A 25,294-nucleotide genomic window follows, 5' to 3' on the forward strand; every position below is an offset into this window, starting at 1 on the left:
TCCGGTTGCTGCTCACCCAGCCCAGGCATCACCCGGAGAAGCTTTTCCTGACCACCCTCTACACCTCAGTCCCGGAAGGCGCCTCTCCTACGTATCCCCACAGCTTTTTGTACTTTCTTCTATCATTTTTTGTCTCACCATATTGTAACTGTTAATTTGTTTGTTTTCTCTCTGCGCTAGTCTGTGAGCTCCTTAAGGACAGAAACCCCATTTTATTTATTTTTGCATTCCCAGCCCTGTAAAGTACCTGACATATAACAAATGTATGTGTTGAGTATTTACCATAAGTACTACAATACCAACATCACTTTAATCTTTACAATCACCTTGCTTCTCAAATATGCACAAAGGTTTACATTTCAGTAAGTTGAACAATGTAAATTTTTTCATAAACATCCTTCTATACAGTATCGTTGATCTTTTAAGTCATAAGAATATTCTTTTTCTCCTCTCTGAAACCCAAGAGATACGAGAAGAAAGAGTTTTTGTGAACATTTAAAATGTATTCTGCCCAGATATAACTTCTTAAGTCTTGAGGATCACTACTTCCTTCCATTGCAAAAAAAAGGAAAGTTCTGGTAGGAGCTCCGGACCCAAGATGCAGAGGTGGAGCTTTCAGTGAGAGGAGGAGCTTTCATGACTGCCCTCTTTTCTATAAAGTTCTCCCTGTCCTCTTCGCTTGATTCTGAAGGGTAAGGCAGACTTGGAGATGACCTCCTCTGGGTATGTTCCCCACCTTCTCTCACTTTGGGAACTCCTAGGAGGACCAGGGCAGAGTCTAGGGTGGAGGAGACAGGAGATGAATAGTTTATCCAAGTGTGGCCCTGGGCTTAGGGAAATATATCTCTCTCCCAAATTTCTTAACCCTCTCTACGTCATGGACTTACTTTCCCCTGATCCTTTCTGTTAGAGTTTATGATCTAAAGGAGCAAGATCTGAGTGTGGACATTCAGGGTAAAGGGTGTAATTACCTAGAGTGCAATTTCCTAGGGTGTAATTACCTAGAGAATCTTCTCTGTTTAAATATTACTCATATTTCCCCCCATCCCTTTGCCTCCAAACCTCTGTTTCCAAAACAAAAATATTGCTCCAAGGAAGAGCTTACACAACGATAGGTATCCTGTGTGGGAGAAGGCTGGGAAGATCATGCAGGAGAAAAGCAGAGGTGGAGAGGGTGTCCTGGCCAGCCACTCTTCTTGTTATCAATCACTGCTTGCCCTGCAGTGACGGGCTGGCTGCACACAATCCAGTTAATTAGGATTCTCTTCTCTGATCCCTTCCTGTATTTTAACATGATTCTTTGAGAAGTCTGGGTCAAAAAGTTTAAGGAACAAGCCAAATTGTGAGTTTTTGTTAAAGGATGATTATCATCTTTAAACAGAACCTTTGACATCCACAGCAAGATGCACAGAGCCAAGTGCACAGATTTTTTCAAAGAAAAGAAAATTTATTTTTTTTAGTCTATATCCAAAGCCCTAATTTACATTTTCCGTTAAATTTACTCTCCAGGAAGACATTCTTATCTTCCCTGGATCACTCTCTACCACCATCTCCTCTCTGCAGAGTCCCCTAAACGGCTAAACAGAATGGCTACACCTCCTATCCTCCCCGAGGGTCCTTCTCATGTAATTCCTCGTTTGGTATTATTCCTACCCCATCTCCCCCAGCCCTTTATTCTGGCACCGATGCATCTACGAAGCTATGAAGCTGAGGTTCAGGCATGTTCATCTTCATCTACTTTTTAGTCAATTCAAGAAATAAAATTATTTAATTGAATGAGTTCTGCTTTAAGAGGCAGAAGAATGCTGTCCAGTAATGTCATAGAGGATTAATTTAGTCTCTTTCCAACTTCTATCCTGGGGAGAAAAACAAACACAAAAACAGAAGAAAACATCATGATGTTCAGGTCTTCATAATTATAGAAGAGCTTTTTCCTACAAGAGATGTCAGGTATCCTGATATCTCTATCAAGAAAAAAATCTCACAAATGCATGATGAGATTATTAATAGTGTTATCTCAGGGGAGAAGAATCAGGTAATCTGTCTTAGTATTTTTATATAACAAAGATGAACAATGTAAAAATAATTAGGAAAAATTAATCAATTTTCAATCTGATAGGAAAAATATTGTTTTTAAAAATCACACAAAACCCCTCATACAAATGCCACTACTAGCTTCTTCTGATGTGAACTATGGAGATTATTACTCTTTCTTCAAGCGTGTAGGACAAAAAAGGAAAGCCCATGTTCTATCAAAAATAAGCTTCCAAAAGACAATAACAGTAACTCAGAAGGAGGTCCTCTTAACTTCTGAATACTACACCCTACCCCAAATGCCCACCCTTCTTCCCCTGGGCTTACCTCATTCACAGGGATCAGAATACTGAATTGTTGCCTGTTCATCTGTAAAATGAAATGGCGTATATTATCACATTGCAGGCCTCATACATTCAGAGAGAAAATATTTCATAAAAGCTACTGCTTTAGCCCTTTCCAGAGGTTATGAGCATATTCAGAATTACAGGAAGGCTCCAATCACTAATATTTGCACTAATTTGCTTGTGGTAAATTATTAATCATATCAAAAATATTGAGAATAGTTAGCTCTTAGAGAACAATTGTCCGTATTGTTCTTTTAGTCTATGGACCAGATCATATAAAATATATCTCTAGGGCAGAAGACATTTTAAAATGGCATATAATTGAATTAAAATGTTTTAGATTAGATAATAAAATTATGTGCTCCTTGGCTTGGGAAGGCGTATTTGTAAAATTAAGAGAGATCATAAAGAATGAGGCAGAAATGTGTTGGGAGATGCAGGTAAATCTCAGCCCTCACCTGGTAGGTAGTAGTCATAGACTTTGATGGTTGCTGGTTTCAGGTTGGTGACCAATACACTTTGGCTGATGGTGAAGGTATAGGTCTGAGTCTTCTTACTGAGCTGTGGGGAAGATAGACAAAATCACATTACAACTAAAGTGAAAATAACATTCTATGTAATACGGAGGTCAAGACTCTTGTCTTCACACAGATTTTCTGAAACTCTTCTACCTGTCCCTTCTGCCCTATGCCAGTCTTAAAAATATTGCCTCCTGCTGACTTCCTGGCTCTTTCTTCTTAGGATCTTACAGCTTCCTGGCCCTTCTGTAAAACAGTTCCTTCCATTCTTGGTCTACTCTAACCCATGGCTCCTCCACTAAATTAATCAACGTGGCCAAAGAGACTTCCATTTTACTCCAACAGCTCCATGTTCCGTATTGGTCTTCTCTCTTCATATAGGTCTCTGATCAGATTACATCTCTTAGAGAGGACTTTCCTGACAAACTTATTTTAAAATAGTCACATCCTGGGCTAACCCTACCATAACTCTTTATTCCCTTATCCTGTGGAGCATTTATTACTACTGAGCAGTAATGTATGTGTGTGCGTACACATATACATGTAATTTTTTTTTGAGGAACATTGGCCCTGAGCTAACATCTGTTGCCATTCTTCCTCTTTTTTTTCTTTTTTTTTCTCCCCAAGGCCTCAGTACATAGTTGCACATCATAGTTGTGGAGTTGGAGCTCTTCTATGTGAGACCTGCCTCAGCATGGCTTGATGAGCAGTGAGCAGGTCCACGCCCAGGATCTGAACTGGCCAACCCTGGCCGCCCAAGCAGAGCACATGAACTCAACCGCTGCACTACCAGGCTGGCCCTGACATACGTAATTTTTAAAAACTTGCATATTGTTCGTCTCTCCAGTAAAATATCAATTCCACGAAGGCAGGGATCATGTCTATTGTTTTTCACTGCTACATCTCCATCACTTAGAAGAGTGTCTGGCATATATTGGTTGCTCAAGAAATATTTATTGAATAAGTGAGTGGAGAATTTAAGACAATTGCATAAATTAATCTAATATAACAAGAAAAGAAGTTTCAAGTTATAAATTTAGATATGGAGTTGTAAACACCTAATTGGAAGAGATTTACAAGGTTCTTGTGGTACAGTGCTTCTCAAACTGTGGTCCAGGAACTCTCAGGAATCCCCAAGACTGTATCTGGGGGGTCTGTAAGATCAGAATTATTTTTGGAATAATACTAAGATATTGGGGCCAGCCCAGTGGCACAGTGGTTAAGTGCGCGCGCTCCGCTTCGGCGGCCCAGGGTTCACGCAGGTTCGGATCCCGGGCGCGCACCAACGCGCTGCTTGTCAGGCCATGCTGTGGTGGCATCCCATATAAAGTAGAGGAAGATGGGCACGGATAGTAGCTCAGGGCCGGTCTTCCTCAGCAAAAGAAAAAAGAGGAGGATTGGCATCGGATGTTAGCTCAGGGCTGATCTTCCTCACACACAAAAAAAAATACTAAACCATTATTTTCCTTTTTCACTTTCATCCTCTTATAAGTGTACAGGGGCTACCCAATGTGTGGTACAGCAACAGATTGAATGCAGAAGCAGATAAGAGAATTTTACTCTCTTCAACTAAGTCAGATAGTAAAGCAAAAATATAAAACAATCTGCTATTCTCATTTTTTAAATTTTGGAAAATACAGGTATTTTTCATAAAAATGTTATTTATATTAAAATGTCGTTAGTTTATTATTTTTATTTTATTTTATTTTATTTATTTATTTATTTTGTGAGGAAGATCAGCCCTGAGCTAACATCCATGCTAATCCTCCTCTTTTTGCTGAGGAAGACCGGCCCTGAGGTAACATCTATTGCCAATCCTCCTCCTTTTCGTTCCCCTTTTTCTCCCCAAAACCCCAGTAGATAGTTGTATGTCATAGTTGCACATCCTTCTAGTTGCTATACGTGGGATGCCACCACAGCGTGGCCAGACAAGCGGTGCGTCGGTGCGCACCCAGGATCCGAACCCGGGCTACCGTTAGTGGAGTGTACGCACTTAACTGCTACACCACGGGGCTGGCCCCTATTATTGTTATTTTAAACGAATTAATAAATACTTTAAGATTTTCTCAGTTTTAGTTTCTAATATGATTAATGTCAATAGATGTAACCCACATCACCATAAGCAATTTGAGTCCGCAGTAATTTAAGAGTATAAAGGGCTCCTGAAACCAAATATTTTTAGAACAACTGTTCTTGTCTATCATTTAGTTACCATAAAGATTTAAGGTAAATAACTAATATAAACCAAAAGCAAGCTGGGATAGGTCTTAATATCTGTACCCTTGGAATCTAAGGCAAAAAAATTGTGTATGTCTGTAGGAATCTAAGATATATACACACATGTATAATAAGGGTAAAAGAAGGACAGCATAGGGGCCCGCCTGGTGGTGCAGCAGTTGAGTGCACGCTGCGCTTCGGTGGCCCGGGGGTTCGCAGGTTCCGATCCCCGGAGTGCACCGACACACCGCTTGTCAAGCCATGCTGTAGCAGTGTCCCATATAAAGTAGAGGAAGATGGGCACGGATGTTATCCCAGGGCCAATCTTCCTCAGGAAAAAAAGGGGAGGATTGGCATTGGCTGTTAGCTCAGGGCTGATCTTCTTCACAAAAAAAAAAAAAGGACAGTGTATACTAATGAAAGGTAAATTGAATAAGAAGATATGTTCATAAAAATACATATAATCAATTATGTGGTTGCAAAATGTTAAGAAACAACTGACAGAAATGGATAGATAAATTGATAAATCAACAATTGTAATTAGAAATTTTAACATATCCTTTTCAGAAACTGTTAGAGCAAGCAGAAAAATAAGCAGAGATATCAAAGACATGAACAATAGAAATAGTGATCTTGGACTTTTAGATCTAGATCAAATTTATACCCAAGAGAAAAGAAATAGACATTGTTTTGGAGCACACACTGAACGTTTCCAAAAAAAAAAAGACCATGTATTAGGTCACAAAAGAAATTTCAAGGAGCTGGCCCCACGGCCTAGTGGTTAAGTTTGGCATGCCCCCGCTTCAGCAGCCTGGGTTTGGTTCCCAGGTGTGGACATACACTACTCATCAGCGGCCGTGCTGTGTGTGGCGGCAACCCACACACAAAATAGAGGAAGATTGGCACAGAGGTTAATTCAGGGCAAATCTTCCTCAGCAAAAAAAATAAAAAATAAAAACAAAAAAAACCTACAATATGTTCCAGAGTATCACTGTCACAAAGACTATAATGCAATAAAATTAGAAATTAATAACAAAAAGATGGCTTTGAAAATAACACATATTTCTAAAATCATTAGGATATAGAACTAAATGGTAATGAAAACAATTCTTGTCAAAAATTGTGAGACAGAGATAGAATGTACTTAGAGGCAAATTTATAGTTTAAATTCATTAGAAAATAAGAAAGACTAAAAATAACAAAATTCAGATTCAAGTTAAGAAATCAGAAAAAGAGTAACAGAAAATATCTCTTTCCCCCTTCCTCCAGTCCAAAGTAAAGAAGAAGAAAAGAAATAATAAAGATAAGGAAGAAATTAATAAAATAGAGCACCAAAATCAACCAAACAAATAACAAAAAACAGCAGAGAAGATGAATGAAACCAAAAGCTATTTTTGTTAAATGTGAATAAGATTGTTCTTTGGTGAAACTGATCAAGAGAAAAGGGGAGAAGATACACAGAAAGGGGAAATAATCACAGATATAATTATGAACATTGGATTTTATTTATTTATTTTTTTTGTGAGGAAGATCAGCCCTGAGCTAACATCCATGCCAATCCTCCTCCTTTTTATTTCCCCCCCAAAGCCCCAGTAGATAGTTGTATGTCATAGTTGCACATCCTTCTAGTTACTGTACGTGGGACTCGGCCTCAGCATGGCCGGACAAGCGGTGCATCGGTGTGCGCCCGGGATCCGAACCTGGGCCGCCAGTAGTGGAGCATGCGTGCTTAACCACTAAGCCATGGGGCCAGCCCCTGAACATTGGATTTTAGACCATTAGACTTGATATGTCAAGTTAGAAGCTGACTGATGAATCCAGCTGGATACGCTGATGAGCAGGTCGTTCCAGTCTCAGGAATGGTGTTGTGGAAACTAAACTTCTGAAGTTCTGCTCCCCACTTGGCCACTCACAAACAGCATTGACTCGGATGAGCCATTCTTTCTTACTCTATCACTCCAGGCCTCAGACTCCTAATATATAAGGAGCGTTGGGCCTGCCCCTGTGGCCAAATGGTTAAGTTCAGCGTGCTCCAGTTTGGCAGCCTGGGTTCGGTTCCCAGGCGCAGACTTACACCACTTGTCGGTAGCCATTCTGTGGTGGCGGCCAATAAACAAAATAGAGGAAGATTGGCAACAGATGTTAGCTCAGGGAAAATCTCCCTCAGAAAGAAAAAAAAAGGAGGGTTGCTTTGTGATACTCAAAGAAGGTGCATATGAAAACATCACAAACTTTGCAAAAATTTTAAACAAATACATCATCATGAGGGTTGTTGCTGACAGACTAACAAGAGTTGTCTCAAAAGAAACTATCCAGGGCTCACTCACAATAACAAACCCCTGGCTCCCTGAAGATAAGAAAACCATAGTTAGACGAATGAGTCAGTGTGGGGCAGGGGGCTGGAAATGGATGTTACTAACAACAGCAAATTTTAATTTGGGACACTCTTGTCTGTCAGTTATATAACAAGGTTACCTTTGTTCCTTGTGTTGAATAGAATGTGATGAAGTAGGCATTGTAACAATTTGTAGAACATTACTAGTCCTTGAGAATTTCTTGTTTTGTTGAAATGAAAGGTTACATACAATTAGTCTAATTAATATTAATATTAAATTAAAATAATAGCCATAGCTAATGTTTATGGAGGGTTTACTCAATGCCAGGGAGAGTTCTAATATTTTCATGTCTTAAATCATTTAATTCTTTCAAAAGCTCTGTGAGATAGATGACTCTTTTCACCAGTCCCCACCCTCATTTTACAGCTGAGGAAACAGACATTTGACAGCTCACCCAAAGTTATGCAGCTGATGCCAGAACCAGGATTTTAGCCCAGGCAGTTGGCATCAAAGCCTCTGCTATTAACCACCATGTTATACTCTAGAGCAATCATGTTGCATGTGGCTACTGAGCACTTCAAATGTGACCAGTCAGAATTGCTATGTGCTGTAAGCGTAAAATAAATACACACTAGAGTTCAAACGTAGTAAGAAAAAAAAATGAATGTAGATATCTCATTAACACTTTTGTATATTAATTACATGGTGAAATGAGAATATCTAGGGTACATAAGGTTGAATAAGATATATTATTAAAATTAATTTCAGGGGCTGGCCCAGTGGCATAGTGGTGAAGTTCATGCGCTCTGCTTTAGCAGCCCAGAGTTCGCAAGTTTGGATCCCGGGCGCGGACCTACACACTGCTCATCAAGCCCTGCTGTGGCAGCATCTCACATACAAAATAGAGAAAGATTGGCACAGATGTTAGCTCAGTGACAATCTTCCTCAAGCAAAAACAGGCAAATTGGCATCAGATGTTAGCTCAGGGCCAATCTTCCTCACCAAAAAAAAAATAATAATAATAATTAATTTCATCTGTTTCTGTTTACGTTTTAAAATGTGGCTACTAGAAAATTTTAAGTGACATAGATGGCTCACATTTTGTATCTGTTAGACAGTGCTGTCCTGGAGGTGCACAAGGGTGGTTTTTGGTGTACCAGCACGGAGGCATAAGTCACTGTGTGGTTGTGGACTCATTCTCTCAGGTCCCTAGTCCCTGTATTTGTGACACTAGTACATATCAATTAGAAGGGAAGCTGCAAAGATCCATAAGCAGTCAAGCTCTGTGGTTCAGTTCCTGAATACCTACCTCTTCCAAGTAAATGTTAAGTGTGTCAGTTCCAGATTCAACCTTCTTCACCAGGGGTTGCTGGAGAATCTGAATAAGAAAGGGGAAGAAAAAGGAGACTGAGAGCCAGAGCCTTCCTGTCCCCTACGGTAATCTTCCAAAGCTCTGTCATGACCAAGGAAACACTATATACTGTGGAAAAGCTAAGAAAAGAGAACCAAGATTATTACAGGTTCCATTTCATATAGTTGAGGCGCCTTTGTGCATTTAGATAACACAATCAGTTGTGTGTGTGTGTATACATATACATATATATATAGTATATATATATGTATATATATATATATACCATGATGCCCATTTCACCAGCTTGTTAATGATAATGTTAGGTCTCCTTGGAGCTAGTTAAATGATGAAAACAAAAGCCACTTACTAACTGATTGGTGCCCTCTATAGGACTGAACCCGGAAAGCATCTTCACTTCCACAATGGCCATATTGGAAGAGCTGCGACTCCCCACATAACTGAAGGCAGAAAGAAGCAGACCTGTGTGAGCCCATTACTTTCCCTCTCAGCACACTCTGCATGCCCAAAACACACACACACCCCGGACCTAGCTTCTATGATCCAGGTGCCCCCACCACCACCTCAGCTTTCCTCACCTTGTGTGAATAGTGAGAGTCAAGGATCGCGGTGAAGTAGATTGCCCACATCTAGCTTTTCCCATTTCCACACTAAGATTAAAGGTCTCCACATTTTTAGGAGGGAGAATATTGTATCTCAGCACCATCTAGTAGGAGTAAATAGATAACCAAATCAGAGTTGGGAAGAACTTTAAAGATTGTACAGTTCAAACTCTTTCCTTACAAATAAGATAATAGGTAAAAGGTTCTATCGGAGGCAAAGATGCCCTCAGACCCTCCTTCCCAATGCACACTAGTTCTCATGGCTCCCTGCTTACCTGCACGTAGACACAGCCCTGGCCTGAGGCCTCCAATGTGTATACTCCAGGGATATTGGGCAGAGTCTCCTGCTGTAATACCAGCCGGTTGGCAGCATGAACGTTGAAAGTGCGCTGGAAATTCTCAGTGGATTTTACAGCCAGGTTGACTTTCCCAGATGATATAGAGACAGTACTGGCATATTTGGCAAGAGCTTGGAGAGCGACTACAGTATCCTGAGGAAAACAATCAAGTGTATGCTTACCATTTTGTGAGCCGTTGGAATTAACCTCAAACAACCCTGTAACCTATACATCTTGTTATTGTTTGCTATCTTGGATGATATCTCTTCTAAGTATCTAAGAACCACATTCACCAATGCTGGGGAGGCTGACACAAAAATCATAATATCTTGCCTGTATAGAAAATCACCATCAAGTTATTATCAAACATCCAACTAGGTTAATCTCATATATTCATATGCAGCAACCAAACCTAGCTTCAGAAGGGGCTGTTGTTAGAAGCAAGTGGATAACTGTTTAGTACAAATTTTTCAGTGTCCTTATTTGGGGAGGAAACAGCAGTGACTTGTTAGCCCTAGAAATTGCATGTTCTTCAAAGTTAACTGTTTAATAATCTTCTATGGAACAGTTGGGGAGGGTATCAGCAGATCCTTGGAAAATCCTTCCTTGCAGGCCAAGGCTTCTCAGCCATTATGCCATGTAACAATCTTTTCTTCATCTGGAATAAGACAGATAAACTGTCACTAAGAGAACATGGCATCATGTAGTTTGAACATTTCCTTTTGAAAACACTATTTATATAAATTACGACTAGGAGAAAGAAAAAAAAGAATAAGGCATTCAGTAAAATTGTCATCTCTCCCTCTGTGTTATGAGAATTTCTACATGCTTGACACTTTGTGAAATATCTATTACAGAATAAAGGAACTCCACTTCTTCCCATCCCAAATGAAAAAGAGGAGCCATATTTAGACATCACACTGTCATATAAAAATAGGAAGACAGGTCACCCACCCTGGGGAAGCTGTGAACAAGTCATACCTGTTCAGCTCAACCATCTACAAACAACTTTTTGTCTACCCTCTGTGAACTGGAGTCAAGGAGGGCTTTATTGCTTGGACGTGTGAAACAATTCAAGGAAGAGGACTTCATCATCAGCTGAAAAACCAATGCGATTGACATGGAACTTCTTGTAATAGCCAAGGATTTTATTGAAAAAAATTCTGAAATACATCTCTCACTGAGAGTTCTAAACATCTCATCCACTTGTTTCTAAAATTATAGTTATAATTATTTAGGGCTCAACAAGTAGAAAGAAGTCTTTCCTGACTTTAGGAAAAGAATTTCTCTGAAATAAGGAAGCATAGTACCATATAATTTTTAAAAATTCCATTTAAGTGATTACCATATTCAAGCTCAGTGCTCATTTTTTTTTTTTTATAATTTTATTTATTTTTTTTTCCCCCAAAGCCCCAGTAGATAGTTGTATGTCACAGCTGCACAACCTTCTAGTTGCTGTATGTGGGATGTGGCCTCACCATGGGAGGAGAAGTGGTGCGTCGGTACGCACCTGGGATCCGAACCCGGGCCGCCAGCAGCGGAGCGCGCGCACTTAACCGTTAAGCCACGGGGCTGGCCCTTCAAGCTCAGTGCTCTTAACATCTTTACCAGACACTCCCCATCTATTAAAATCTGTTCATATATTATTGACTCACACCTGTATTGGAGGATTTTGAAGCCAATGATCAACAGCACTGGCTTTTGGCTCTCTTGGCATTAGGAGCTACACTAGGGAAGTGGACACAACACTTTTTAAAAATTATTATTGCCCCCAGCAGCTGGGAGAAAATATTTGCAAACCGTATATCTAACAAGGGGTTAATCTCCATAATATACAAAGAACTCACACATCTGAACAACAAAAAAATAAATAACCCAATCAAAAAATGGGCAGAGGGTATGAACAGACATTTTTCCAAGGAAGATATACAGATGGCCATTAAGCATATGAAAAGATGTTCAACATAACTAATCATCAGGGAAATGCAAATCAAAACTACACTAAGATATCACCTTACACCCATGAGAATGGCTATAATCACCAAGACAAAAAATAACAAATGTTGGAGAGGATGTGGAGAAAATGGAACCCTTATTCACTGCTAGTGGGAACGCAAACTGGTGCAGCCTCTATGGAAAACAGTATGGAGATACCTCAAAAAATTAAAAATAGAAATACCTTGTGATCCAGCTATCCTGCTTCTGGGTACTTATCCAAAGAACTTGAAATCAACAATCCAAAGAGGCTTATGCACTCCTATGTTCATTGCAGCATTATTCACTATAGCCAAGACATGGAAGCAACCCAAGCGTCCATCAACAGACAATTAGATAAAGAAGATATGGTATATATACACAATGGAATACTATTCAGCCATTAAAAAAGACAAAAATCATCCTATTTGCAACAACATGGACGGACCTGGAGGGTATCATGTTAAGTGAAATAGGCCAGACAGAGAAAGACAAACACTGTATGACCTCTCTCACATGTGGAATATAAACTAACACATGGACAGAGAGCACAGTTTGGTGGTTACCAGGGGGAAGGGAGATAGGGGGTGGGCATAAGGGGTGAAGGGGTGCATTTATATGGTGACTGACAAATAATAATGTACAACTGGACTCTCACAATATTATAAACTATTATGACATCAATTAAAAAAATTATTATTGTCAGAGTGACATCAGCCTCATGGCGGAGTGAGCTTCCCCCATTGAACTCTCCCCCTCTAAGACACAACAAAAATGACATTCATATTCCAACAGCTATTCACACAACACAGGGGACGTCTGAGGCACACAGGCAGCCGTACACCTGAGGATGGAGGTGCTGGAATCCCCAGAGGAAGTGGAAGGAGGTAAGAGGAGCTCCTTTCCTTCCTCAAGGACTGCGACTCAGAGACTGAGACCACGCGGCTCTCAGAGGAGGGGGACGGGCGGCTCACTGCATGACAACCGGCGCTCTCCAAGACCCCTCACAGCCAGAGGGGATACCCCTGCAGAGGGAGCGGAACTGTTGCAAGGGTAGTTTCAACAAGCTAGCCTCTCAGGACAGCAGAGAGCGACAGCGAGGCAAGAAACCTCTGAGATAGGGGAGGCGAAAGTAAGCACCCCTCCCCGACTCGGCCCACCTGACTGGCGCCTCAGCACAGTGGCACTTCAGCTCAGCCCTGTCCCCAGAGGCAGCAGCCCTGAGGCACCCGGGCCCCACCAGCAGGGGCAGTGTGACCACACCCCACCCCCACAGGCAGCGGCCCCCAGGTGCCTTGGCCCCACCAGCAGCAAGGCGATCCTGTGCCCCCGCACCAGAGGCAGCAGAAGCTCAGGCCCCACCATGCCACAGCCCCAGCTGCACTGGCTGGACCAAGTCACGGCCCCAGCTTCCCTGGCGTCCCCATGCCACAGCCTCAGCTCCTTCGGCTGGACCATGCCCCGCCCCCACCTCCTTCAGCTTGACTGCCCCCCACCCCTGGCTCCAGTGGCTTTGGCTTGGCCTGTGCTCAGGCTCCAGCTGACTTGGCACCAGCAACTTTGGCCCATCGCACTCCAGTTCCAGCTTCTTTGGCCCAGCGGTGCCCCAGCTCCTCCTTCTTTGGTCCAGTGCACTCCAGCTCCTCCTTCTTCGGCCCAGCGCACTCCAGTTCCAGCTTGTTTGGCCCAGCAGCACTCCAGCTCTTCCTTCCTCGGCTCAGTGCACTCCAGTTCCAGCTTCTTTGGCCCAGCTACACTCCAGCTCCTCCTTCTTCGGCTCAGCACACTCCATTTGCAGCTTCTTTGGCCCAGCGGTGCTCCAGCTCTACTGTCTTCAGCCCAGTGCACTCCAGTTCCAGCAGCTTCTGCCCAGTGGCACTCCAGCCCCTGCTTCTTTGGCCCAGTGGCACTTCAGCTGCTGCTGCTTCAACCCACCAACACCCGAGCCCTAGCTGCTTTGGCCTAGCTGTGCTGCAGTCTCAGTTGTTCCCACACTCCAGCTCCAGCTATTCCCACTCTTCTCTCCCAGCAGCCTCCACTCAGCCACTCAAATCAGTCAGGGGCTGACGAGAGTGCTCGCGGATTGAGGCAGGCCAGAATACACAGCCCTTGACCCCCACCCAGCAGCAGCAAGTGGAAACTGCGACCATATATTTCACTATGAGGAAAAGCAAGCCAACACTGACAGGCACCATGCAAAAATATATTAAATCTCCAGACCAAAAGGAAAATGACAAGCACCCAGAAGTCAACCTGGAAAGCACAGAAATGTATAACCTTAATGACAGAGAATTCAAAATAGCCATCGTAAAAAAGCTTAATGAAATATAAGAAAACACAGATAGACAATTCAATGAAATCAGGAGTTTCTTCACAAAAGAGATTGAAACTGTAAAAAAAAAACCAATCAGAAATCTTAGAGATGAAAAACACAATAGGGGAGATAAAGACAAATCTGGAAGCCTTAAGCATCAGGCTTATGGAGGAAAGAATTAGCATATTGAGGACAGCAATGCAGAAATGCTCCAGATGGAGGAGGAAAGAGAACTAAGATTAAAAAGAAATGAAGAAACTCTCCAAGAAATATCCGACTCAATTAGGAAATCCAACATAAGGATTATAGGTATTCTAGAGGGAGAAGAGAGGGAAAAAGGAGCAGAGAACTTGTTCAAAGATATAATATCTGAGAACTTCCCAAACCTGGAGAAGGAGCTGGAAATACCAGTGAATGAAATAAATAGATCTCCTAAATATATCAACAGGAAAAGACCCTCTCCAAGGCATATAGTAGTAAAGCTGACAAAAGTCAATGACAAAGAAAAAATATTAAGGGCAACTAGACAAAATAAAATAACATACAAAGGACTTCCTATCAGGCTCTCAGCCGACTTCTCAACAGAAACTTTACAGGCTAGGAGAGAGTGGAACAATATATTCAAAATTCTGAAGGACAAAAACTTTCAGCCAAGAATACACTATCCAGCAAAAATATCCTTCAGATATGATGGAGAAATAATACCTATCCCAGATAAACAAAAGCTAAGGGAGTTCATTGCCACAAGATGCCCACTACAAGAAGTGCTCAAGAAGGCCCTCACCCCTGAGGAAAAAATGGGAAATGGGATTCAAAGGTTTGAACTAGGAGGAAAATAGGTCGACAAAACCAGCAAAATTGCAGTCCTCTATCAAAATAGATTAGCAAACACTTAAATATAAAACCAAAGATCAAGGGAAGATAAGCACCAAGCATAAACATAACCTCATCATGTTAAACACGAATTCACAACACAAGAAGGAATAAGATGTGACAACAATAACTTAGAAGGGGAAGAGGAAAGGGATCAAATTGACTTAGTCTAAGGGAATAAGAGGCCATCAACAAATGGACTATCACATCCACGAGATTTTTTACACAAACCTCATGGTAACCACTAACCAAATAATCAGAACAGAATCACACATGATAAAGAGAGCGAAAACTAAGAGTAACCCCATACAGAACTACCAAACTAAATTGGTAGTCCAAAACACACCGGACGAGAAACAAATGAAATGCAAAAGAACCATAAAAAGAGCGATAAAATAACAACAACAAGCCCCCATATATCAATAATTACCCTAAATGTAAATGGACTGAACTCTCCAATCAAAAGACACAGACTGGTGGGATGGATTAAAAAACAAGACCCAACAATATGCTGCCTCCAGGAAACACATCTCAGCTCTAAAGACAAACACAGGCTCAGAGAGAAAGGATGGAAGAAAATACTCCAAGTTAATGGCAAACCAAAGAAAGCAGGTGTTGCCATACTTATATCAGACAAAGTTGACTTCAAGATAAAACAGGTAATGAGAGACAAAGAGGGGCAATATATAATGATAAAAGGGACACTCCATCAGGAAGACAAATCACTTTTAAATATATATGCACCCAATACAGGAGCACCAAGGTACATAAAGCAACTATTAACAAACCTAAAAGGAGATATTAACAACACCACAATAGTAGTAGAGGATCTTAACACCCCACTCTCATCAATGGACAGATCATCCAGACAGAAAATAAATAAGGAAATAATGGACCTAAACAAAAAACTAGATGAGATGGACTTAATAGACATATACAGAGCACTCCATCCAAACACTTCTCAAGCGTGCATGGAACATTCTCAAGAATAGACCATATGTTGGGAAACAAGGCATGCTTACATAAATTTAAGAAGACTGAAATCATAACAAGCATCTTTTCAGACCATAATGCCATGAAGTTAGAAATCAACTACAAGGAGAAAACCAGGAAAGTGACAAAGCTGTGGAGACTCAACAACATGCTACTAAACAACCAATGGATCATCGATGAAATTAAAGGAGAAATCAAAGCATATCTGGAGACAAGTGAAAATGAAAATACACCGTACCAACTCATATGGGCTGCAGCAAAAGTGGTCCTGAGAGAGAAACTCATAGCAATACAGGCCCACCTTAACAAACAACAAAAAGCCCAAATAAGCAACCTCAAATTACACCTAACAGAATTAGAAAAAGAAGAACAAACAAAGTCTAAAGTCAGCAGAAGGTGGGAAATAATAAAAATCAGAGCAGAAATAAATGAAAATGAAATTAAAAAAACAGTAGAAAGGATCAATGAAACAAAGAGCTGGTTCTTTGAGAAGAGAAACAAAATTGAAAAACCCTTAGCCAGACTCACCAAGAAAAAAAGAGAGAAGGCTCAAATAAATAAAATTAGAAATGAAAAAGGAGAAATTACAATAGATACCACAAAAATACAAAAGATTATAAGAGAATACTATGAAAAACTATATGCCAACAAATTGGACAATCTAGAAGAAATGGATAAATTCCTAGATTCATACAACCTCCAAAACTGAATCAAGAAGAAATAGAGAACATGAATAGAGGAATCACAAGTAAAGAGATTGAAACAGTAATCAAAAACCTCCCAAAAAATAAAAGTCCAGGACCAGATGGCTTTTCTGGAGAATTTTACCAAACATTCCAAGAAGACTTAATACCTATCCTTCTCAAACTATTCCAAAAAATAGAGGAAGATGGACCACTTCCCAACACGTTTTATGAGGCCAACATCACCGATACCAAAGCCAGGCAAAGACAATACTAAGAAGGAAAACTACAGACCAATATTCCTGATGAACATAGATGCAAAAATCCTCAACAAAATATTGGCAAACCGAATACAGCAATACATTAAAAAGATCACACACCATGATCAAGTGGGATTTATACCAGGGACGCAGTGATGGTTCAACATCCGCAAATCAATCAATGTGATACACCACATTAACAAAACTAGGAATAAAAACCATATGATCATCTCAATAGATGCAGAGAAGGCTTTTGACAAGATCCAACATCCATTTATGATAAAAACTCTCAACAAAATGGGTATAGAAGGAAAGTACCTTAACATAATAAAGGCCATATATGACAAACCCACAGCCAACATCATACTCAATGGGGAAAAACTAAAAGCCATCCATCTGAAAACAGGGACAAGACAAGGATGCCCACTCTCTCCACTCTTATTCAACACAGTACTGGAGGTTCTGGCCAGAGCAATTAGGCAAGAAAAAGGAATCCAAATAGGCAATGAATAAGTGAAACCCTCGCTGCTTGCAGATGACATGATCTTATATATAGAAAATCCTAAATAATCCATTGGAAAACTATTAGAAATAATCAACAACTACAGCCAAATGGCAGGGTACAAAATCAACTTACAGAAATCAGTTGCATTTCTATACACCAACAACAAACTAACAGAAAGAGAACTCAAGAAGACAATCCCATTTACAATTGCAAGAAAAAGAATAAAATATCTAGGAGTAAATTTAACCAAGGAAGTGAAAGATCTATACAATGAAAACTCTAAGACATTACTGAGTGAAATCAATGATGACATAAAGAAATGGAAAAAGATTCCATGCACTTGGATTAGAAGAATAAACATTGTTAAAATGTCCAGGGCCGGCCCCGTGGCTTAGTGGTTAAGTGCGTGCGCTCCGCTGCTGGGCTGCTGGCGGCCTGGGTTCAGATCCCGGGGGCGCACCAACACACCGCTTCTCCAGCCATGCTGAGGCCGAGTCCCACATGCAGCAACTAGAAGGATGTGCAGCTATGACATGCAACTATCTACTGGGGATTTGGGGGGAAAAATAAAGTTTAAAAAAATAAATAAATAAAATAAAATAAAATAAAATGTCCATACTACCTAAAGCAATCTACAGATTCAGTGCAATCCCAATCAGAATCCTAAGGACATTCGTCACAGAAATAGAACAAAGAATACTAGCATTCATATGGGGCAACAAAAGACCTTGTATAGCTAAAGAAATCCTGAAAAAGAAGAACAAGGCTGGAGGCATCACAATCCCTGACTTCAAAACATACTACAAAGCGATAGTAAGTAAAACAGCATGGTACTGGTACAAAAACAGACACACAGATCAATGGAACAGAATTGAAAGTCCAGAAATAAAACCTCATATCTATGGGCAGCTAATCTTTGACAAAGGAGCTAAGGACATACAGTGGAGAAAGGAAATTCTCTTCAATAAATGGTGCTGGGAAAACTGGACAGCCACTTGCAAAAGAATGAAAGTAGACCATCTTCTTTCACCATACACAAAAATTAACTCAAAATGGATCAAAGACCTGAAGGTGAGACCTGAAACTATAAAACTCCTGGAGGAAAATATAGGTAGTACACTACACGTCATCAGCCATAAAGGGATCTTTTTGAATTCCATGTCTACTCAGACAAGGGAAACAAAAGAAAAAATAAACAAATGGGACTTCATCAGATTAAAGAGCTTCTATAAGGCAAGTGAAACCAGGATCAAAATGAATAGGGAACCCACCAGCTGGGAAAAAATATTTGCAAACCATATATCTGACAAGGGATTAACCTCCATAATATATAAAGAACTCACAGAACTGAATAACAAAAAAACAAACAACCCAGTCAAAAAATGGGCAGAGGCAATGAACAGACATTTCTCCAAAGAAGATATACAGATGGCCAATAGGCACATGAAAAGATGCTCAACATCACTAATCATCAGGGAAATGCAAATCAAAACCACACTAAGATATCATCTTACACCCATTAGAATGGCTATAATCACCAAGACAAAAACCAACAAATGCTGGAGAGGCTGTGGAGAAATGGGAACCCTAATCCACTGCTGGTGGGAATGCAAACTGGTACAGCCTCTATGGAAAACAGTGTGGAGATTTCTCAAAAAATTAAAAATAGAAATACCTTATGATCCAGCTATCCCACTACTGGGTATCTACCCAATGAACCTGAAATCCACAATCCAAAGAGGCTTATGCACCCCTATGTTCATCACAGCATTATTCACTATAGCCAAGACATGGAAGCAACCCAAGTGTCCCTTGACTGATTGGATAAAGAAGGTGTGGTATATATATACCATGGAATACTACTCAGCCATAAAAAAAAAGACAAAATCGTCCCATTTGCAACAACATGGATGGACCTGGAGGGTATTATGTTAAGTGAAATAAGCCAGAAACAGTACATGATTTCACTCATATGTGGAAGATAAACCAACACACGGACAGATAGAACTGTTTGGTGGTTACCAGGGGCTAGGGGGTTGGGGGGTGGGCACAAGGGGTGGAGGGATACACTTACATGGTGACTGATAAACAATAATGTACAACAAAAATTTCACAATAAAAAGAGAAAAAAAAAAAAGAAAAAAAAATTACTATTGTCTACTTTACTCTTATGTAGAGGGATATGACCGTAAGGTCATTTCACCATATTATCACCACTAAGATCATAACTAATTTTCACGGAAGGACTATTAGGTAGATGGCATTGATTATTTACGTTGACCAGCTATGGAAAAGCTCAGGTTGGATCCACTTAACTATTTTGAATCAACCACTCAGTTGAGATATATATTTGTATATAACAACAAAAAATCTGTTCACTCTTCCAGGTCTAATTTATGTGTTACATCCCCAGTGAAACTGACCCTAATTTCAACAAGTCAGAATATAATCTCTATGAGGACAAGAAATATGTTTGTTTACTTCTGTATCCTCAGTGACTTGGACATGGTAGGTATTTAATAGTATTTGCAGAACAAATTAATTAATGACTCCTCTCTTTGTGATCATCTAGGATAATTTTTATGATATTATTTGAATTTATCATACAATTCTACCCCTTTATTTCCCTCCTGCCACCCCACTAATTCAATTTCTCATTACTCCTAACCCAGACAAATGAAATAGTCTGATCTCTTCAAATCCAGTGTCTCCCTCCTCTGAATCACCCCATACACCACATGACAGATTAAGCTTTCTGAAACAAAGTTAAAAAAAATTAATAGCTCCTCAGAATTAGTCAAAAACTTGAGTCTGATATGCAAGGCCCTTCATAATATGAACCTACCTTTCCAACTCAAGTCTCATTATGCTTTAACTATACCAGTTTTCCCAAAAGCCATTCTATACTTTTGCAAATGGGTGTCTCTACTCACACCATTTCCCCTTCCTTTTAATAGCTGCCTACCAAAATTTTACGTATTCTTTTAGATCTACCTCAAATGCCATTCCCCTGTGAAGACTTTTCTTATCCCTTAAGCTCATGACAAGCTCTCTCTCCCTTCTGAAATTTAACATTTTGTACCTTTTGTATCTTTCTTATGTTATATAATAAGATCCTACTTTGTAATATTTAGAATTTTTCCTAGCTTTCCTTCAAGATTGTAAACTTTTTTAGAGTAAAAACTATACCTTACTAGCTTTCCAATACCTGCAACAATAGAAGGAGATATGCCATAAAATCTTGCTTTTATGCTTACAGATCCCAAATTGGCTTTCTAATTTGTTAACGTATAAATTTAGCCATAACTATATATATCTTCTTTACATATAAAACATGGATCTCATGATGTTTCATACTCTATAAAGAAAGAACATTACATGCATATAGTACTATTTATGTGCTCATATGACCCAATTTTATGAGTCCTTCTATATATTTTTCACATACTTTTTCTATATATATATGGAATTGTAAGTTCCTGAACCTAGAGGGCAAGGTTTTCCCTCTATCTCTACACAGGATCTAATCCTACCCAATAAGTGGCAGTAAGAGAGCAGGCTATTTACCTGAGTGGAAGAGAAGCCCCCATATGCATTGCGTTGCTTGGTCAACCAAGCCACTATGCCAGTGGCCTTGGCAATCTCCTTTTGAGTTAGGCTGGACTTGCTAAGCCAGGCCAACAATGCATACGCCGTAAGTTCCACATCCAATGCCTGAGGCGCAGACCAAGGGCTGGCATTCGATGATGGAGTAGGTTTCTGGCTCCAGTGAATGGACTCTCCTATGAAGAAAGAGGCACAATTCGGAAGGTCTTGGAAGGAAATGACTTTCCCATATTCACTTTGTAGATGCTGCATCTTAAAGAGCAGAAAGCACCAACCGAAAACTAATCGTGAGTTAGAAAAACATATTTCTCAGAATCTTCTAATTTACTGGCCATAATGTATATGCAGGGATGTGTGCGTGCGTGTGTGTACACAACCACACATAATTCCCCAAGGTAAAGCTGGGGGCATCAATAAATGCCTTCAGCAATTATATGACAACCACCCTTGTTAATTTATAAACGCTAATGCTAATGGTGATAGGTAAGAGAAACTTCTTATAAGAATCATATGTGTTTGGGGACATTTTTTGGGCTTATAGAATTTTATTAGTTTTCAGCATTTATTTTACTTAATCAAAGGTTTAACATTTTACAAAGAATTAAAATGTCAGAACACACAAAAGAACTGTAAGAAACCATAGAAGAAATGCTAATGAGGGTGAGCAAATAGAATATGAGACCAAATCAAAACTCTAAGACAGCCAAGATGACAGATAACTTGAAGATAAAGAAGAACAAATGGAAATGAAAAGAGTAGAAGCTAGAAGTCTAATTAAATACATGTTTAGAGATAACAAATAAATAACCCATTCCATGATTAGAGTTGCTTATACACAGGCCAAAAACTACCCAGAGCCCACATGAGAGGACAATTCAGCAAGGACATTCGTATAAATGAAAGCAGAGATTAAATTTCTGCCTGGAAGTATAATTTTAAATACACAGCTAGATAAATAAAATGCATTAATATTTTATTTACAATATCTGTTGGAACATCAAATATTATTCTCAATGCATTCAAAGTCTTAAAAGGACCTTGAGAAATCTCTAAGTTTAAGTCTTATCCCAACAATCTCAGTGATCTTACACCAAAGAATTGTTAAGTACCTGCAAAAGGGTGATTCCACTATGTCAATAAGGTTTCTGACTAGTTTCTATCATCTATTTTCTCTTCATGTTAAAAGTATAACAATGCCTTTGAGGACTTACATGGGCTTTCCTATAAAACTCTCAACAATGATTTTATGACTTCACAACTTTTTTTTTTTGTGGGGAAGATCAGCCCTGAGCTAACATCTGCTAATCCTCCTCTTTTTGCTGAGGAAGACCGGCCGTGGGCTAACATCCATGCCCATCTTTCTCCACTTTATATGGGACGCCACCACAGCATGGCTTGCCAAGCGGTGCGCCTGTGCACGCCCGGGATCTGAACTGGCGACCCCGGCCGCCGCAGCAGAGCACGCGCACTTAACCGCTTGCGCCACCGGGCCGGCCCCACAACTTTTATTAAAATGAATCCTAGAGGTGCCGGCCCGGTGGCGTAGCGGTTAAGTGCGCGCGCTCTGCTGCTGGCGGCCTGGGTTCAGACCCCGGGCGCAGACCAATGCACCGCTTGGCAAGCCATGCTGTGGCGGCGTCCCATATACAGTGGAGGAGGATGGGCATGGATGTTAGCCCAGGGCCAGTCTTCCTTAGCGAAAAAAAGAGGTGGATTGGCATGGATGTTAGCTCAGGGCTGATCTTCCTCACAAAAAAAAAAAAAAAAATGAATCCTAGAACTGAATATATGTGGGACTATGGAGACGAGGGAAAATTACAGATAACTTACAGCATATTTCAATTTCAAAAAACTCCTAACATGGCCAACATACCTGAGATAATAGCCTGGTGATCTAACTTTTCAAGAAGAATGTTTCTGATCTCCATTTCCCCAGCCAGAGAGAAAGTGTAAGCTAGTAGGGCCTGTGTGTAGAGGTTGGTAGTGGAGGAAACTGAATTCTTGAGACACTGCAGACCCTGACTCACCATTGGGTCCTAAAACGTAAAGATGAAGAACAGAATTTATAAGGCATTCCTGGTAAAATGGGAAGTAATAAGAAAATCATCATACCCTCTTTGAGTTTAAAAGCCTGAATAAAGACAAAATTAGGTGAATTTTTCTAGAAATAGGCATGATAAGAAGAGTATAAAGAGGAGGAGCTAGAGAAACTCACATCTGTGGTCTTTCCCATTTCCAGCAATGCAGCTATGATGTATGCAGTCAAGGAGGTCTCATCATCAACACCGCCCTAGAAGGAAGCACGGAGACAGTAAGTCAGGGCAGCCACCAGCACATGCAAGAATTGTGTGCAAATTGCAAAAAACTGTCCCATCTGCATGGATGAATTATTAAAAAAAGAAAAAGTGCTCCTTTCCACAGGCTGTCTGCAGCCCCAAGCCTCCTGGACACACAATAAGGGGAGACCTGGCTGGACTTCAATAACTGCACAGCCTTAAACAGTAGCCTGCAAGAGGTAACATGAGGTCTTCAGCTCTGAGTGGGTATTTAGGAAACCCAAGAGAAGGGGTTAGGAAGAGTGAAAGGTTAAAAAAAAAAAAAAAAAAAAGGGAGTGGGGAATGAGGAAAGAATCTCTTATTCTCATATTCTTACTAAATCTGAGCCTCCTCAAATGGATGTCCCCTAAAGTAGCACAAAGCCCAGCCTCTTCTCCAGGCGAGATTAGATGACACCTTCACTGTTTAACGCATTTCATGGAAAGATATTAGCAAGTTTTAAATCTAAACTATTACCCTAGGGCTGGCCCCATGGCTTAGTGGTTAAGTGCGTGCACTCCGCTGCTGGTGGCCCGGGGTTTGGATCCCGGGTGCGCACCGACGCACCACTTGTCTGGCCATGCTAAGGCCGTGTCCCACATACAGCAACTGGAAGGATGTGCAGCTATGACATACAACTATCAACTGGGGCTTTGGGGGAAAAAATAAATTAATTAATTTAAAAAAATAAATAAATAAACTATTACCCCCATTCTATAGGTAAGAGAACAAACACTTTATTTTTTTTTAATTTTTTTTTTATTTATTTTTCCCCCAAAGCCCCAGTAGATAGTTGTATGTCATAGCTGCACATCCTTCTAGTTGCTGTATGTGGGACGCAGCCTCAGCATGGCCGGAGAAGCGGTGTGTCGGTGCGCATCTGGGATCCAAACCCGGGCCGCCAGCAGTGGAATGCGCACACTTAACCGCTAAGCCACGGGGCCGGCCCAAGAACAAACACTTTAAAAGGTTAAATAGTTTGTTCAAAATTACACAGCTAATAAGCAGCAGGACTGGGATGCGAACCCAGGGAGTTTTACTCTGGAGCTCCTAAGCCAAACCACTAAGCTTGACTACATAAGTGAGGGGTTTCTTAATAGACTGGCTGGCTCTGGTAAGAAAGGAGGAGGAAAAACCTCTGGGATCTTGTTCTAGTCAAGTCCCGGCTTGTACTACTCCTAGGTATATTTCACACAGTGAAAGGAGAAGAGAAAGACTTGGGGGCGCTGCCAAGATTCTGCATAAGGAATACGAATGAATCTTATACAGAGGTTGTCTTTTCAATGCTCGAGATTTTTAATTCAGGCCCTGGACTAGCAATGTAAACGATTTCCCTAGGAAAGTTGTCATGAATCTTTCTTTCACTGAGTGTGTTCTGAACTGAACCAGTTATCCTGCAGCATCAACATCTCACCTCTGTTTGGGGGGTTCAGGTCACGCAGTGAACGGGCGAGAGCAGTGCCTCTGGAGTCCAACCACTGTGATTCAAATTACAGCCCTACCACTCACTAGCACTCACCTTGGGTAATTTACTTAATCTCTGCACCTTAGTTTCTTCATCTGTAAAATAGCATTAATAATGGTATACCAGTACCTTGGTCATTGATTTGCTGTAAACACTAAATAATATCAAATAAACAAAGTGCCTGGCAGAGAGTAGATCCCTTGCAAAAGAGACTGGGCGGCCTATTAGTCCCCACCAGAGCAAAGAGCTTTGCTTCAGATTTAGAGAGATATAAAAGGCTCAGAGATCTTCTAGTCCAGTTGTTCTCTAACTTTAGCAAGTACTAGAATCACCCACAGGGCTTGTTAAAATGTAAATTGCTGACCCACACCCCCAGAGTTTCTCAGAGAAGATCTGGGTGGGGGCTGGAATTTGCATTTCACCATCACTTCAGGAGACGGTGATGCTGCTGATCTGGGGACCACACTTTGAGAACCATGTTCTAGTACATATTCTCATTTAACAGACATGGAAGCCGAAGCTCAGGCCAGGAAAGCATATC

General features: G+C 40.6%; 1 protein-coding gene across 2 annotated transcripts in view; it reads right to left on the bottom strand.

The window, feature by feature from the left end:
* Positions 1-1,422: 1,422 nt before the first annotated feature.
* The window catches only part of A2ML1 (alpha-2-macroglobulin like 1), a 49,154-nt gene continuing 25,282 nt past the window's right edge, over positions 1,423-25,294 (bottom strand). The window contains exons 27-36 of one of the 2 annotated variants that reach the window (XM_058558843.1): positions 23,188-23,262; positions 22,846-23,008; positions 20,934-21,148; positions 9,702-9,917; positions 9,403-9,530; positions 9,174-9,264; positions 8,762-8,830; positions 2,840-2,942; positions 2,362-2,403; positions 1,423-1,851 (exon numbers count right to left, since the gene is read on the bottom strand). In XM_058558843.1, coding sequence (XP_058414826.1) covers positions 2,363-2,403; positions 2,840-2,942; positions 8,762-8,830; positions 9,174-9,264; positions 9,403-9,530; positions 9,702-9,917; positions 20,934-21,148; positions 22,846-23,008; positions 23,188-23,262 — 1,101 coding nt within the window. In that variant the 3' untranslated portion in view covers positions 1,423-1,851; position 2,362. Of the gene's footprint in view, positions 1,857-2,361; positions 2,404-2,839; positions 2,943-8,761; positions 8,831-9,173; positions 9,265-9,402; positions 9,531-9,701; positions 9,918-20,933; positions 21,149-22,845; positions 23,009-23,187; positions 23,263-25,294 lie in introns of both variants that reach the window. The other variant, XM_058558842.1, reaches the window with a different exon arrangement.

The sequence above is a fragment of the Diceros bicornis genome, chromosome 17 (genome assembly GCF_020826845.1).
Source record: "Diceros bicornis minor isolate mBicDic1 chromosome 17, mDicBic1.mat.cur, whole genome shotgun sequence".
Classification (NCBI taxonomy): Eukaryota; Metazoa; Chordata; class Mammalia; order Perissodactyla; family Rhinocerotidae; genus Diceros; species Diceros bicornis.